The 17659-nt window shown below is 41.1% G+C and overlaps 1 protein-coding gene across 1 annotated transcript in view; it reads left to right on the forward strand.

The window, feature by feature from the left end:
* The window catches only part of sparc (secreted protein, acidic, cysteine-rich (osteonectin)), a 40859-nt gene that overhangs the window by 12370 nt on the left and 10830 nt on the right, over positions 1 to 17659 (forward strand). The window contains exons 2-6 of the mRNA XM_041797723.1: positions 4978 to 5043; positions 7662 to 7745; positions 11691 to 11778; positions 15887 to 16008; positions 16971 to 17091. Of these exons, the coding sequence (XP_041653657.1) occupies positions 4987 to 5043; positions 7662 to 7745; positions 11691 to 11778; positions 15887 to 16008; positions 16971 to 17091 (472 nt within the window). The 5' untranslated portion in view covers positions 4978 to 4986. The remainder of the gene's footprint in view (positions 1 to 4977; positions 5044 to 7661; positions 7746 to 11690; positions 11779 to 15886; positions 16009 to 16970; positions 17092 to 17659) is intronic.

A 17659-nucleotide genomic window follows, 5' to 3' on the forward strand; every position in this document is an offset into this window, starting at 1 on the left:
GGAACCAAGGCTATGAGGAATGTTGCATTTTAGCTTTGCAGGCCTTAATCAGAAACTAGCTGGAGGAACCTTAAAAATGAATGACAATAACAATCATATTGGTAGAGTACATCTACTTACATGCAACTTTAATGTCCTGAACACTGAGTGTTAAAATAAAAGGACAGGAAAACTGAGAATAATTTCCAATATCGTGAATAAGACTTGAAAACCAAATTATAAAAAACACGTTCAATGGACTAACTGAACAACACCAAAACAATCAAAAACACTCAGAAACAATGCAAAGGTATTACTTGACTAGTTAGGATTCATCCTCTTGGGATTGCAGATATTGATGTCAATAACTGTCAAAATCCTGCCAATAGGTATTTCAGCAGGCAGTCATGCTAAAAAGATGTTTTTAAACTCTCCTGCAATGATGCATCTATTGATATTGCATGCTAAAATTAACCTGACATGCTAGATACATTTTTTACACATCCATCTGGTAAACCTCTCATAGACAGCATTTGAGAAAGGGCAGAGCATTTGAAAAAAAAATTCTCTTGTCACATCTTTACGGGCCAATAAGAGCAACAAAACAGGTGACGTAGCTGTTACCAAGGAGTAAACTCCATAGAGAGCTACATAACGCGAACCATGGCGACTGTAGACATGTCAGTACTCGACTTTTGTCGTATCTGAAAAGAAAACTACTCACTGCTGTTCTTTGTTCTTCTTTTAATGAAGAAACGTCGTCATGTTCTGATAAAACTGGTGCTTTAGCAGCATCCATGCTAATGTCTTCCACCATTATTGCACCGGCCTCTTGCTGCTGCTTGTTTACGTCACGACTCAACCGTGCCCGAAAGTACTGCCCTTTGATGCTGATTGGTCTTTTCACTTTCTAACCGGCCCCAAACTGGTCAGACGGGAGCTTTGCAAGATGGATTCGCAAATGAGAAACATGGAAATGGGGGTATCCATCTGCTTTGCAAGGTTACGCTAACATGCTAGTTGATGCTAACACATATCAGGAGAATAGGGTTGTTTGTTTTTGGCTAATAAATTGACACTTTTTTTGCAGTTAAAGCATTTAAATAATATGAGGAATAGCTATAGGACTTGTGAGGTTTTAGAAGGAAAGTACCCATTCATTTTCTCCATGGCGGATTTTATTATTAGTCAAATTATTGGAAATATACAAAATAGTTAGTAAGACTACAAAAATACAGTAAAACTAGAGCCCTGACCAGGACTCTTTTCTTAATCCTGCCCATGCCCATTACCACCCGCTCCTGCAACTTGTGCCGTCCTCTCCTGCTCGCACCTGCAACAGGTTTATCAAATCTTGACCACATCCTGCACAGATTCTGAAAATCCATATTAAGCATTCAGAAAAACAGACAGTGCGTTTAATTAAAGGCAATTCGATAGGTTCACTGAAGCACCACTCTGATTAAGTTTCCCCAGGAAGCTCTGAGAAAACATTCAGATCCTTGTCATGTAAAACAGTGCCACACATGGATAAAAAAAAAGCAGCTTTCTGACTGATTTAACTCCTGGCTCTGGCTTAGTAATAATGTCAAAGTAACTTTTTTCCAACCTTACTGATGTATTTATTTTAAAGTCATACAGAAGTGGAATTGTTTACTGATCTCACAGACAGTAGGCTAATCTTTACTCTATTTATGCCACGCTGTTACCGTCCTCATCATTAGATGCTGAATGCAATTAGGCCAGTTTGCATGGAAAAGGGTGTTTTTCACCAGGATTACTGCATAATGGCTCTGCATCTCTGCACACCGGTGCATATGTGTGGTGATATGCAAAATACAACATATCACAATATTCTCATTTAAAATGATTAAACTTTACTAAAGATAAGAGAAGAAAAAAGTTACATATATGGTTTGGAAGCTTAAGAAGCAATCATTAATGAAAATAGAATGATTCTCAAGGAATTATGGGACATGCAGTTTCTTCCTCCTTGTAAAGAAAATTTATACAGCCTTGCCCTTCCATTTAAAGCACTCTAAAAAGGGTTTTAAGAAATATATATGGGGGGTTTGAGTGTCAAATCTAACTTCTGGAACCAGAGCTGCAGAAAAAAAGTGGGCAGGCCCTGTTGAGCGTCATAAATTTGGAAAAATGTGTTGCATTCATTGATAGGTGTCATGCACACGAAGGGCCCAACAGAGATGTAGTTAAACTTGCAAAGCTGATGGATTATCCAGATTGCATGTCTCTCATCTGGCAAAGCTCCTAGCTGATTGGTCCTAGCTAAACGGACCAATCAGAGCTGGAAAGTAACATAAACAGCCTGTATATGAATAGACTTCTACCAGATCACCTCATATAACTCTAACAGATGGCCCTTGCTCTTTCATAGCCTCAAAGTTACATATCAGGCTCTTACATAATCACTCTTTGGTTTACAAATGTAAATATGTGCTCAGCAGAGCTGTATGGAAACTCGTCTCTCTAAACAGAGGCCTGTGGAAATATCAGGAGTTAAAATATGCCGCCTCAGGTCGTGGAAAATGGCTGCTGTGAGAGCGTGCACACAAGACACGAGCTGTTTACTCGCCCGTTTTCATCCAAAAAGCAGAAAGATGAGTCGACCCGCGCTGCTCCAGCCGTGTTTCTGGAGCGTAATTGAATGCAATCACCTCCAGCGCTCGCTTTGATTTACGCTCCAGACCGAGAGAAAGTCCCTTTCAGCGGACAAAATGACGTTCTGAGAGTCCGCTCAACAAAACCACAAACAGCCGCAGACAATTTGGGCTGGACCTGCCAGTAAACACAGCAGACAGTGAAGGTTTTGTTCTGAGAACTGGAGAGCTTCCATTAGTTTGCACAGAGAGTTGTGTTGCATGTTGTGTTTGGATGCGTTTGTTGTCTCCAGGAGGACTGCAGTGCTTCATGAAAGAGGGCGCGTTGTTGTGGCTTTAAACTCTTATTTGGATTCAGATTTTCTTATTTGTCCTGTTTTATTTTAATCCTGAGGCTGAGAGCTGTTGTTTTATTAAAATATTTGATATGGAAATAGTCAAACATCAGTCTTTTGTGTGTAAAAACTCATCAAATTTTCTCATTCTTGGGTAAAGTGACAAAAAAGGGGGGTATTACATCCACAAATTCAACATCTAGCCCTACTGCTGTAGCTGTAAAAGAAGCCTAAACTACCACATATGAGACGAGACTGGTTTTTGATGTACTTAAATCAAAGAAATCCTTGATAAGATTAGAAAAAAATGAGGTTATGTTTTTATTCCCAGCAGTTCACTTGACATTTTTGAGTTTACCTGTGAACACCTGGAGGAAAATTCCATGTTTGTTTGTCTCATGAAGGTTCATGTTATAATAAGCAAGTCTACTTGAAAATCATCTTTAGTCCTCAAACCAAATTCTGTGGTCAATACGGAGACTTCTTTTAGAGTCTAGGTCCGTGTTCATCAACTGGAGGCCCAGGGGCCACATTAGGCCCCCAGAGCTTCCCATACGGAGGATTATTGAATTAAAAAATTTAGAGGGGAAAAAAGGGCATGCTATATTTTATCTTTTTTCTTGAAGTTTAAATGAAACCTTCAACCTAGCAGCTTATCAGACAACTAAGTACAACAGTAACCACTCAATACAATAAGGGCCTAAAGGAAGCTGCAGCTAATAGGTACTCTGGACTGGATCCTCATCTGTAGATGATAAATGTCTGAATAGCTGGCTGTGAGAATGAACTGTAAGTACTGATTATTTTTGTATGGTTTGTTCTCATAAGTCAATATATTTTTGCCTAACATTGCCTTTGTACTCTTTTATAGTGAGCTACTCCTCAGAGAACATGTAAGTGATAAGTAGTGAAGACAATCTTTCTTAACAAAATGTTAAAGAGCAACATCAGCTTGGCTTTTGCAGTAATCCTAAATCCAACAAGGAGTTTCATCTCATTTTTCCAAAGAGAACCAGGATGATGCTAACTTTTGTGACTTTGCGCAAAATCTGACATCCTTTAGCTCTCAGTTTCTCCAAGGTTAGCCACATTAAAGGTGCAGTCTATAATATTTAGCCTAGCAGCATTTAGGGCGCAGTCACACCAGAGCAGTTTGGTCCGCTTCAAACGAGCTCTGGTCCGTTTTCCCGGATAGTCCGGTTCATTTGGAGTGGTGGGAAAGCTCACAGAAACTCTGGTGTGGACCAAACGAGTGGATTCTGAATTTTAAAAATTGATCTGCTGAAAGATTGATTAAAAGTGGCAAAAAAGGAAAAATAAGGGGGGGGGGTTGCAAATAAGGGCTATAGAAATATACTGTATATATATAAAAAAGGTTGACAATTAAAGCTATAGCTGCACAAGAGCTTGCTGAGGTCTGACCTTTTTAAAGTTTTTTTTCAGACTAAAAATATTTAAAATGAAGACAGATGAGGCACAAATCATTACAGAAAGAGCCACATGTGGCCCCTGAGCCATGCGTTGAGTATCCTTGGTCTGAATTATTTCAGCATTTCCATTAAAAGCATGTTTATTGCAAAATGATGGAGAAAAGCTGTTGAAAGGGCTCAGGTAGCCTCTTAGCTCAGTACTAGACTCCCCATGACTGTTTAGACTTGTAGAAGGAGGTCTGTGTCTGCAGGACTCAGTCATGTGATATTGATCCCATCCAAGCCTTGCAGATCGATTAACCCATAGAAAAAGCCTTTTTTTGTAAAGTGTAAAGTAGAAATTCTCTGAGGTCCTTGAGCTTTTCTAACTTTTCTCTATTCTTGTTGATTACTAACCTGAGTTTTTGATTTTCTGCCTTCCATCGACTCCACACGACTGCAACCTTCAGATCAATATGCATCTTCAGCTGAGCTCTTTATTAAATCCTCTTAGCAATCAGACAATGGCATCCCTAATAGTAGACATAATTAGTGTGGCTTTGGTAATAATAGGTGTGTTGATTGACTGTATAGTAAACATGGCTCACCTGTTTTTTTGTCTCTTTGTCCCCACAGACTTTGAAGATGAGGGTGTGGATTGTCTTCATCCTGTGCCTGGCTGGCCACGCCATGGCTGCTCCTGTGAGTTATAGTGTGTTTAAAAGTGTGTGTGGTCTGCTTTTATCTTTATGAGTGTGTTCCTTTCTTTGTGTTTTCCTAAGTGCGTGAACCCCCTCCTTTCTCTTTTCCTGTGTGCTGCTCCATTCACGTGTGAGAGTGTGAGCTCTACTTCCCTGTCAGCTTCTGGCTGTGTTTGTGTGTTTGTGTGTTCTTAAATATCGTGTTTTCCTATCAAACTGAGGTTTCTCTGTGTAACTACAGAGGGGAATGTGTGTTTTTATTGTACCATGTGAAGATGAACTGTTTGCTTTCCGAAATCCAATAGTTCCCCTGAGTATGTGCAGCAGCTGCATGTGCATGGAGATTCAAAGCCTGTGCATCCAAGTTTGAGTGTTTCTCCAGTGCACCAGTTTTCACCCCTCCACCAACAGTGCTCTGTGCACATCTAGGTGGAGGAAAATCAGTGAAGAGAAGAGGACAGACTCAGGAAAGCAAGTCAGTTCTGTGGACCAAAAACAGACATTTATGGTTGTATACATATGAAGCAGCAATGCTGCTTTTAAGTGTGTTTGGGCCAAAGCTTGAGGCTGAAGTAAGGTGAAGATGTGACGAGTAAGCCGCCTGAGGGCATTATTGGGCAGGAAGGAGGATTGACACAACCCCGGTTGTCTTCTGGATGTCCTTGCATGTCACCAGGGGCATGGGAAAGTAATCAGTTGGAAAAATAACAAAGTCCACACCTTTAGGGCGAAGTGATGGGTGGATGTGGTGAGTAAGCATGTTCTAGAGCAGTGGTTATCAACACTGGGGTCAAGACCCCCTTGGGGTCGCGAGACACTGAGAGGGGGTCCGCAGATGCCTTGAAAAAATCAAGACTATTTTTAAAATGATACCAAACTGTATACTTTAGCCATTTTAATGAGCATATAAACATGAAATTACATACAAAATAAAAATGTTTTTCAGAAGCTTTGGTGCTAGCATCCTACATAACTGGTCCCTTATTTCAGAGCTGATAAACATGTCAAACTGTTATGGGGTTTTTATGTGGAAAATATCTTTCTGTGCCACTTTTTAACTACTTTCCCTACCAAATTTTTCCACTATCTTGGACAACTTTTCATCAATTTTTGCACACTCTGGGCCCTTTTTGCTGCTTTTTACTCACTTTTGCCACTTTACACCAATTTTGCCTGATTTTAACCAGTTTTTATCATCTTTTTCCATCCAATTTTAACACATTTTAACACATTGTTTACATGTGTTTGTCGAGTTTGTGCCTATTGTTGCTTCTGTTGACCCAATTATAGCACTATCACCCCCTTGTAATCACTTTTGATGCCCATTTTTGCCCATTTTAACCACATTTCACTATTTGTGATGCCCATTTTTGCCAGTTTAACCCATTTCTACCAAATTGTGCATATTTTTCTGCCTTAGTGAACTCATTTTTGCCAGTTCCAACATTTTTTTCCAGTTCCAAATCCCTGCATGTTTTTGCCATGTTAACCCATTTCTGCTACTTTTAAAATCTGATTTCACCACTTTTTTACATCCATTTTTAACATTTTAACCTATTTTAGCAACTTTTAACCCACTTTAATTCTATTTTTAAGAAAACAGATTTACATTTTTAAGAAGAAGATTCTAAGGCACAAATGAATACAAAAATATATTTGGGATATTTGTTGCTTTGGTAGAGTGGTTAGTATTCAGGTTAAAAGTATGGATATCACAGCTCCAAGTTTGATTGGGCCTTGTCTGCACATGACTATTCTAGTATTTTCATGGCTGTGTTCGACCACCTTCAGGTACAGTAGGGGTCCCCAATCTCTGCCATCTTTATTTTTGGGGGTCGCCGGCTGAAAAGTCAGGGTGGGTAGAAGGGTTGCCATGAGCCCCTGGTTGTGCTCTGGATGTCCTAAGGGTCTGAAAACCACCTGCAGTCTTGGGATGTATCACCAGGGGTGAAAAGACCAGATAAAAGAAACTCCGTTGAGCTTGACCCCGTTTGCTGAGCAACAGGTGTGTCAAAAACGTGTCGAGCTTGACTCAAATCTTTGGCCTGAACTGGACGTTATAGGGCTGTTAGGAGGCTGTTTCCTGCTGACTGTGGGACAAATCTTGCCCAAGCCCTTAAGGTGTCGACATGGGCTGCTTTTGCACACTTGCCATGGTACGACATGGTGCAGTCAGCTCTTTCTTTCTAATTCCTTTCCAAAATAAAAACTACCTGTTATCGGCATTTTCTGGATTTGTAATATCACCTCAAAGCAGCCATCATTGAAGCTCTTGCCTCCTTACTCTAAAAGATGTAAGAAACTTCACTCCACTGCTCGGCTAAGATGTAATGGACTACGGTGTCCAGAAAGGTCCAAAAGCTTCTGATGTGAACTTTCTGCCACCTGCTACGATTCCACCCTTCATCACTGTGTGCAAACATTAAAAAATGTCTGTTGAGTGGCTGCATGAGCCCTTAGATTCAAACCATATGTGTTTTAGCCTTTCTCCAGTGAACTGTTCTGTTGCTGCAGATGTGAGTGAGATCACTGCCTGCCTCTGACCTCCTTAGCACCACCTGACTCTGCTCACGTGCTCTTTTTTTTTTAAACATTATTTTGTGCCTTTGTGTGTCCCAGACTGAGGAGGAGCCCATGGACGAGGGGCTGGTGGCTGAGGAGCCAGTGACTGAGGAGCCCGTGGCTGAGGAACCTGTTGTTGAGGTCAGTCTGGATGTTTAGACCAAGATCTCTTTAATAAAGCATCCTTAAAAGACATACATGTCTGGTATCATGCAAAATAGCCTGTTAAATTTAAATATAATGAGCAACTGATCAATGAACGAGAAAAACTAGCAAAACACAAGAGCTACATTATCACCATTTCTTTTTCTGGAGCTGTTCATGCTACTGGTGACCAAATCTGACCCATTTAAGTGATCTGCTTCTTACTGTTGACTGTTCTCTTGTGCAATTAGGGATTATAACTCCTGTTTCAGGTCAGCTCACTTTCAATGAGGTAGATAATCTGGATTACTCCGTGTCGGTGCCTTGGGTTTCATGGACTAGTAAGTTACTTTAAAGGTTTGTACTTAGCCCCCAGATCACAACAGTAGCTTTATAATAATTAACAGAAATGATGAAGAAATATCCAAAAACAAGAGCCAGCTTCATCCATAATCCCCATCTTCAAACGTGCATGGCTCTGTTTTGTTTTTTAACACTGTTGGACTGATTTCCCTGGGAAACATGACCCACATACTTATAGCTCTCATGTGAGTTTGATTTGGCGTCTGTGAAGCTTCCTGATGCTCACAGCTGCTCACAGAGATGATCTGATCAGTGAAGGAGCTTTAGAGGGTTCCCTCCTTCAGCCAAAGAAGTTCCATGGTCTCCATGTTTGATGCCCACAGCTGTATGAGTCACTAAATCTGGCAGAGACATCCTCAGTGTTTGAGCACTAAAGGTCTGGTCTACCAGTGCCAGTTATCTGGCCTAAACCTACATCTAATTCAGGTTAAACAGGTTTTATTTGTGCAGTGGGGGAAACTGGAGGATGCTTTGGCCCTTCAGCTTGATATTCTCGATGCACTTTGGCCCCTAGGATAAACTAACCACACTTACTTGCAGTACAACAAGCACAGCATTAAGAGGGTCCTGGATCCAAAACGAACAAGCTCAAAGGAGAAAAATGTCTGCACACCAGGAAGTCCTCCCTCCCCGTTCAAGTACCAAGTATTTGTTTATTAACAAGTGACATTTTGAGCAAGCATGCTCCTCCTCACACTTACAAAAGTATCTGTGAGTCCCCATCCTAGATATACAGACACATGTGACCAAACACAGCTGAAGTCCATAATTTATTAAAGAGCTACCAAGAAGTAGAAATATGCACAAACTAAATTATATCATAAAAGCAAATATTACACAGAGACATTTCCTCTGAGGAGCACACACATTTGGCATGTTTATCCAAAGATTGACAGCTAATACTATCTGTAGTTGCTGTTGCTTCCTGGTGTGCAGACATTTCTGATTCTCTAAACTAATCGGCAAACTGCATCTTAAATCAGTTTTTTGCAGCCTTTCTTTGGAGCCCCCTCCCCCCTCAGTCTATGAAAAGCTGAGCTCCAAGGAGACCCAGATGAAAAACAAAAACAAAAACAATGCATAGTAGTCAAAAATTCAGATTGATTTCAGCTGTTTTCATTAGGGTTTTTTTGGTTCTGATGCCAATATTGGAAATACATCTGATACTGCTTCAAGTGCAGGTATTGGTATCGACAAGTACACAAGCTTATGCACCGATCTGATAGCGTTTGGTTTAGCTTTATATTTTGCTTCATTTAGCCATGCTAACTGTTAGCACTATAAACCAGAAATCAATTCTTCTTCGCTTGCACAAGCTACCATTTTAAGAGAACCAAAGGACCCACTACAGCAGCAAAGAATGGAGGCTGCGTGACAGTTTTTCTCTGAATGTGATTGTTAAAATGCCTTCCAAGAAGTGACACAGTTTATCAAAAGTTAAACAACTTCTCAACCATAAATCACTGCCTTTTTTTTGTTTTTCTTCTTGAAGCTAGCTATTCTACCTTCCCATTGACACTACTGATGCCTTTTGAATCCCTTGGGTCAGCATTTTCAGCAAGCCTGGAACTCATGTGACTTTTGGGGACTTTAATTATTAGATCCACACCAGTAAACCTGACATTGAATTACGTTTTTATCCATTTTAACCAAATTACAATGATTTATTTCCACTAGCTCGAATGCTAACACAAATGCTTATTACCATATTGTGTACTCTCTGTGAGGGTCTGTCAGCTAGTTCCAGGCTGTTCTATAATCACGTCATGCTGCCCAGATAGAGCATAACAAATAGAGAGATAGAGAGAGCCTGTGATTTAGCCTCCTGTATTATTATTATTTTAATATTTAGAAGTCAATAACAAGCAGCACAACAACTTAAGGGTCACAGAGATGCTGCACATTATGATTTTATTTGTTGAGCCAAATATGGTTCTAAAAGAATTTGCTAGTCTGCACAGTTAGTCCAGAAAGTTCACACGGGTATCAGATCGGTACTCTGTATCGGCTGATACCAACACCTTGGTATCAGAATTGTATCGGGAAGGAAAAAATGGCATCAGAACATCCCTAGTTTTCATTGATGAAAGTCGATAACCAAAGCATCTTTAAATAAAACTGTCCAGCAGGTTTGTTGTCATGTGTTTTGTAATTAGTTACTTTGTTCTGGTTCATGCTGTAAACTCTGCAAAGCATTTTGGAGTTTGCAGCGTGAACCGGCAGGGACGCTTTTAACCGCTTTTCTCCCTTATTATGAGAAACTCATCGATGACACCAGAACATTGGTTTACTGTTCAGTAAAACCCCCTTGTGGAGTGCTGTTTTTAATGAACTGAGTCTTTAGTTTAAAACAGGAAGTAAGCCACTGAGGTGGGCGGAGCTGTGCAGCTCATTAGGCCTCTAATTGACATGGAAATACCTAGTGGGCCACAGTGTTATGGGCGAGAAAGTTGGGGGATTAGCGTTGCACTGATGGCAGAGAATTGTCGTGGTCCATTACAACAAAACAGTATAAAGTATGACTGAGATACAGCAACAGAGAAGCGACTTCCTGTAGCAGTTACCGCTGCATTTTGTAACAGTATTTTATGCAACATCCAATGTTTCCACTGCAACAATACACAGATGACAGACAGGAACAGGATTAATCCTGTTACAATTATCGCAATGAAGAATTTCTCTGTTTTCGGAAACTCTTGGAAATGTCTGATTTAACATGAGAACTCAACTAGAAAGTATATAAATATGACATATGAGGGGTTTAATCAGTACACATTTCTGGGCAAAAAATCCACATATTGTTCCTTTAAAGGAAGAATTCCTAAATGTGGACATTAGCCAAAATCTCCTCAGTCTGTTCACATACTTCAGCGTAAATCCATGGGAGGCTTTTTTTCAGATCTTTCCAGTAAACAGACAGAGCTGAAGACAAGCTAAAGAGCTGGCTTCTTGATTCTGCCTTATTAGGGGAGACAGAAATCCCTTTATTTTATAGGCGATAACATTTATTTATCTGTCAGGACTCAACGTCCTCTGCCACCATTATAAGCAGAACTAAAATACCTCTTTGCAGAGAGCCTTCATGTGAACGTTTTATCGTTTCCTGCTCCAGAGGTCCAGCGGGACCAGAGATCCCACAGCTGTTAATTTTAGCCGTCCGATCGGCCTGCCAGCCGCTCAGGAAGCCATTACGTTCTCCATGGCTTCACCACATGTGGACCCAGCTGCTTGTTATTGTTGGATATTATAGTCTCACTGCTCCCAGACTCTGTTTGGCCTTCAGGGAGGATCCTTCTTTAGTGGTGACATTTAAACTTTTGCAGGAAAACCAGGGATATTTAAGTGGTTTTGGTTTAAGTGGACAACAGGCAGAAATAGACCCCAAAGACTGGAGCGAGGAAGTCATCTGCTAAATGTAATCCAGAGAGAGAATCGATTGAAAACACATCAAGGAAACAGAGCGGAGACTCCTCGTTCCCCCTTTATCACCCCTCCTGATCCCTTTGTTCCCCTGATGACATGAAATTCCTTTGCATGCAGGTCATTAAGCTTTAAGTCTGACTCTCTTATATCCTGCAGGAGACCGAGGTTGGGGCCAACCCAGTGCAGGTTGAGATTGGAGAATTTGACGAGGCCATTGAGGTTGTTGAAGACGTTGCTGCCGAGAGTAAGTTCACAGACACACATCACTGGCATATATCAATTTCCAGGAAATTTACTGTATCTTAGAGTGATGATTTATGGCATTTCTTCCTTGATTTTACAAGAATGGAGCACATCTGTGCGGTGAATTTTGTTAAAAGTGGGCATCTGCACTATGACCCAGCATGCTTGAATGCTCCGTTTCCGTGCTCAGGCATGGTACACTTCCTTATCTTTTGCATGGTTGGAAGAGGCTGGCTGGGGTACAGTATGATGGTGCTTCCTCATGCACATGCCTGTGTGCACCATGGATGTATAATCAGCACTATTCTTCTAGACCAGTAGTTTTCAACTGGTCCAGTCTAAGGACCCACCACCACCTCCAGAATGAGCAACCACAACCCAAGTTTCTAGAAAAGGAGTCAAATTTATCGATAAACACTGAATTTTGCATCGTATTTGGAGCAAAATGTGACCAAACATGACAGGGCAAGCAAACCACTATAGAAACTCTAAACTGATAAGTATGCATGCATTGTATTTTATTCCATTTCCAATAACAAGGTGCAAATTTTGGTTGTTTTCCAGAATTTTTTCCATTTTTTTTCTCAGAAAATGAGGTTTAGATCTCAAGAAAAAGACTGAAAAGTACTCATGAACATGGAAAAATGGGTAAAATAAAGTGTACAAATTATTTTGGCTTTGCTCTTCTGCTTATTATGCACTTTTAGCTTCAGTTTTTTTCCACAAAACATCTTTGCAACCATCAAAACCAGCTCTGCTAACCCTCTTTGGGTCCTGACCCACCAGTTGAGAACCCCTGGTCTAGACAATATTTTTGACCCTTAAAGACCTACCCAATTCAGGCCACACTGGACTCGTCCACCTTCATGTTGTTTTAAAAGAAATCTTCTAGCAGTCAGCATCAATTGTCATACATCATTTTAATCAGGACGACTAAAAATATAAGTTTAGCTGATTTTTTGTTCCAGTTTTACATGTTATTGGTCTCAGAATGGATGAGTTTATCAGAAATTTTAAAAACCACCACATTTTAAACCCTTTCCAGCACTTTTTTCTGCCTGTTTTTGCCACCGTTAAACCAAATCTTGCAGATCTCTGCCCACTGTTGGCTCTGTTGACACATTATTGCCACTATTAACCCCTTTTACCACTTTTTAGGCCACATTTCACAGTTTGAAGGCCCATTTTTGCCAGTTTTGACTATTTCTGCCTCGACCCTTTTTTGCCAGTTTATATCAATTTTCATCCCATTTCACCAAATTTCCACCTATTTTGCCACTTCAATGCCATGTCAGTCACTTTTGAATCCCATTTTACCATTTATTATGCCCATTTTTGCCACTTTAATCCACTTTTGCCTGTTTTCTAATTTTTGTCATTTCTAACCCATTTCTGCTACTTCTAAAATCTAATTTCACCACCTTTCCCACCTTTTTTTTGCCATTATTAACCTGTTATAGCTATTTTTAACATATTTTAATTCTGTTTTTAACGAAAAGGATTTGCATTTTTAAGAGGGCTGCTTACTACACAAATGAATTAAAATTAGTTTATTTGATAAGAGTGGTTATTATTCAGGTTAAATATAAATTACCACAGCTTAACTTTACAATGGACCATGATTTTGCTGGCCCCCAGTTGGGCTGGGCCCCAGAAAGCTCTCCCATTTTTCCTCCCTAATGGGTAGCCTTGACTACTCTTGAATGTCCATGGCTATGTTCAGTCACCGTCAGGTACAGTGGGGGTGCCCGGTCTCTGGCACCTTTATTTTGGGGGTCGCAGGCTGAAAAGGTTGAGAACCACTGCTCTAGGCTTTCTTTCTCTGAAAGTAGGTGTTTTCCAACACTACCTGCTGGGTAAGAGGCAGAAACAACCTGAATCTTTGTAGCCAACCAGTCCAGCAGAGTCAAATTCCATTTCTGCACTTATTGCAGAGCCTGTGTGCACTTAAATGAGACGACATGATACCACTAGAAAGTGTGGAATCTCAGCTTTCATCCAGTTTTTAAAGCATTTTGATAGGTTAAACCATTCAAAAGTTATTAAACATTTTCATGCGATAGCAATTTTTAGCCGCCCCCGGCTACGTCGGTCTCTGAGAGTTAAACAATGGCAAAGTGTTATCTGACTATAATGACTCTAAATAAGCCACAAAGTTAGTAAAGTTGCTGTCATGTTGTCTGTGTTGGTTTCTTATAAACTACATGTTTAATATAATAATCCATCTTGTTTAAGATGGGCATAAAATCCTCTTTAGATCACATAAGAAAAAAATGTTGACTCGTATCAACTGGATAATAAAACAGACAAGTTTTTTCAAATGATAAAAAATTCATCAAAGATGCTCCTGTGAGTTTGTATTCAGAGCTCATCTCTGCTGCCACAAGTGACCAAAAAAGGTATTGCAGGCTTCAGTAAACCCATCAAACATCGGCTTAAGCCTGGTTTATACTTCTGAATCAATCCGTCTACATTGTGGCAATGCCAATAGAAAGACTACATACAGTATGTTTGTGCTGCTCTGCAAAACTCCACCTGAATTCTGTTAAGCAATGCAATTTCCATGCTAGCTTCCAGCCCTGTTGCCACATTTCCTGTCTGTTTGCATATTCAATAAACCATGACAACTAAAATTGAGTGTATTATGTAGGAGTTAGAGCAGATAAATAGTGATCAGCAGTTCATTAAACTGCAGCTATTGCAAATAAAATAAGAGACTTCAGGGTAAATGGAAAGTATAGTGCTATATCAGCTGAGGAAGAGGACATGGGAATTTTTGTTCCTTCTTTGGCACTTGTTTGACAGAGACAAGGATGGAAATGCACATCAGCTATTTGGATGTGAGCGTTTGTAGCGTTGTCTGCAGCCATTTCTTTCACAGTAGAGTACTTACAATTACCATGTAGACATTCAGAGACTGGCAGTAACCAGCCCTGACTGGCAGACCAATCACAGGGCCTGCAGACTGCTTTGTGTTGATGTGTAGGTGCATTTTTGAGGTGGTGCATGTCGGCTTCATGCATAGGGTTTAGCTTCAGAAGAGAAGTATGAACCAGGCAAGTCACTTATGTCATCCCCAAAAGTCAAACTATGTAGTATGAAGTGTGTTTAGGGATAAAATAACCACTCAGTCAAACCAAAAGAGCCTGCTGAAGAAATACAGATGATAAAAATGATTGGAACACCTATGTCTTTATCTCAAGCACAGCGAAGTACAGAGAAAGCTGTCAGTGGGACTAAACTCCCTCTGAAGTTTTTGAAAAGTCTCTGAACTCTGAATGTAGAAAGGCTGAATCTCCATAAATCCTTTAGATGAGATGTTTGAGTGACTGCAGGTATAAAACGCGTCCACCACCTCCGACTGTGTTTGATTTATCTGCGTCTTGCTCCTCTGCCCTCCAGCTGCTATATAAGAGTTTGGAGGGTTTGTCGAAGCCTCAGATTGGCACATTAAACCTCCATAATAACAGACTGCCTTATTCTGTGAGGAGACAGCTGTAATTACACGTTCCACCCAGATTTAAGTGGCAGTGACTAAACCATGGGCAACACTGGCAGCATGAAAACATCCAACTGTACAAACTGTTCAGGATGAGATAATCTCCTCTGTCTTAGCGGTGTTGGAAGATTTACTCAAGCTTTTACTTCTGGTGGACACAAAAATACCACAATGGAAACAATCAGCTCCATTTTCACTCCTCATGTACCTCAGCTACTGTCGACCAGACAGAAGCAGACAGGTGTGTTCCATCCTTTCCAGTATGTTTGAATGAACTGGTGGAATTTTGAACCTAAAGAAGTCCACTTTCAGCTCTTGTTTGTCGTTTCAACTTGAACAGCATGTTTCCATTACTCACCCTTTTTTAAGAAGCAGCTCTTTCTTTCTCCTGATCTCCTTGGACACAGTCTCTGTTTAGGGAGTCAGTTTGCTTACTAGTACTGTCATGGTTAAAAGATTTCCTCTTGGCCGTCTTCTGGCAAAAGTGCTGCCAAAGGACTGGAAACATTTGTGTCTGGATTTGGTCGAAGTGTCTGTTTAGCTTCTATGACATCAGGAGGCATTTCATAGACTCTAACGCTGCTTTTATGTCTAATTCTTGTTTCCACAGATCCCTGCCTGAACCATCACTGCAAGAAGGGCAAAGTGTGTGAGGTGGATGAGGACAACACCCCCATGTGTGTGTGCCAGGACCCCTCCTCCTGCCCCGCTGCTGAGGGAGAGTTTGAGCATGTAAGTTCAGCCTAAAACGATACGTCTTTTCTTAAACTTGGGTTGAAACTTTAAATTTGCAGTCTGCTCCTTAGTTGAAGTCTCCATTCATCCATCCATCCATTCATCCATCCATCCGTCCATCCATCTATCCATCCATCCGTCCGTCCGTCCGTCCGGCCGGCCGGCCGGCCGTACGGCCATCCATCCATCCATCCATCCATCCATCCATCCATCCATCCATCCATCCATCCATTCACCCATCAATCTTCTTCTGCTTACTCGGGCCCGGGTTGCAGCAGGCAGAGAAAGCCAACCGAGACTTCCCCATTCCCCAGCCACAACTTCAAACTCCTTCAAGCGTATTCTGGCTCATCCTCGAGGTCTCCTCCCAGCTGGACGTGCCTGGAAGTCATCCAAAAGGACGCACCCTGATCAGATGCCCGAACTTCCTCAACTGTTTTCTTTCGATGCACAGGACTGGTGGCTCTACTCCTAGTTCCCTCCGGATGCCTGAACTCCTCACCCTATCTTTAAGGCTGAGCCTAGCCCCCCTCCGGAGAAAACTCACACTGGTAGCTGGTATCCGATTCCCTGGGCATTAGCCAAAGCTCATGGCCGTATGTGAGGGTTGGGAGGTAGGATAACCGCTTTGCCTTTTGGCTCAGCTCCCTCTTCACCGCAACGGTCCTGCACAACACCCGCAGTACCGCTGATGCTGCACCAATCCATTTATGATCCCACGCTCCCTTTTACCCAAGACTCTGACATACTTGAACTCCTTCACCTGAGGCAGAGACTCACTCCCCTCTCAGGGAGCATTTCAAAGTAGGCCCAATATGAAGACAGTCTTGTAGGTGTCATGCCACTGCTTCTCACTTTACCACAGACTGGAAATTATTGGAGTAAAATTTACCTAATAATTAAACATCATCATAATATTTAGATGGATAAAAACCATCCATGTGTCTTTTTGCTTCCAGGTTTGCGGCACTGACAACAAAACCTACGACACCTCTTGCCAATTCTTTGCTACCAAGTGCACCCTGGAGGGAACCAAGAAGGGCCACAAGCTGCACCTGGACTACATCGGACCCTGCAAATGTGAGTACTTCCTGAATGTTTGCTTACAAAGGAACGCCAGTCTGTAAGACAAAGATATAGGAGTGGCAATTTTACCCAGAGTGGTAAAGTCAATGATCAGCTATGCATGGTTACAGAGTGATACCTGGGGATGTTGTAGCTCCGGTTTCTGTACTCCTGTAACTACGAAGATGACCAAAGACAGTACATTTTGGCCATTCCTACCATTGGAATAGTTTGAATCAAACATCAGCATACTTTATATGATGGATTTTGGATGTTTTTTTTCTTACAACCTTGCAAAACCATTTGAAGAGTCCCTCTGCTCTCCTGTTAGAGCCATTGTTTGCCATGTGCTACAAATGTCCAACTCAAATCCTGATGAGTGAAGAAAAGCTAGCATCAAACCCTGACCTTTAAAACAATACTTTGTCTCAGATTTTATTAGAAATGACGAACGACTCGATAAAGGCTTAACTTTACCGCAGGGATTATCCAAACTGTCATTGCTTGAATGTGTTTTGGGAGCGAATGTCGCCTCCACCCTGAAAACACCCGTTTTAAAGAAGCCAGATGTTAATATTGGGAA

This window comes from Cheilinus undulatus, linkage group 10 (assembly GCF_018320785.1).
Source record: "Cheilinus undulatus linkage group 10, ASM1832078v1, whole genome shotgun sequence".
NCBI classification, from domain to species: domain Eukaryota; kingdom Metazoa; phylum Chordata; class Actinopteri; order Labriformes; family Labridae; genus Cheilinus; species Cheilinus undulatus.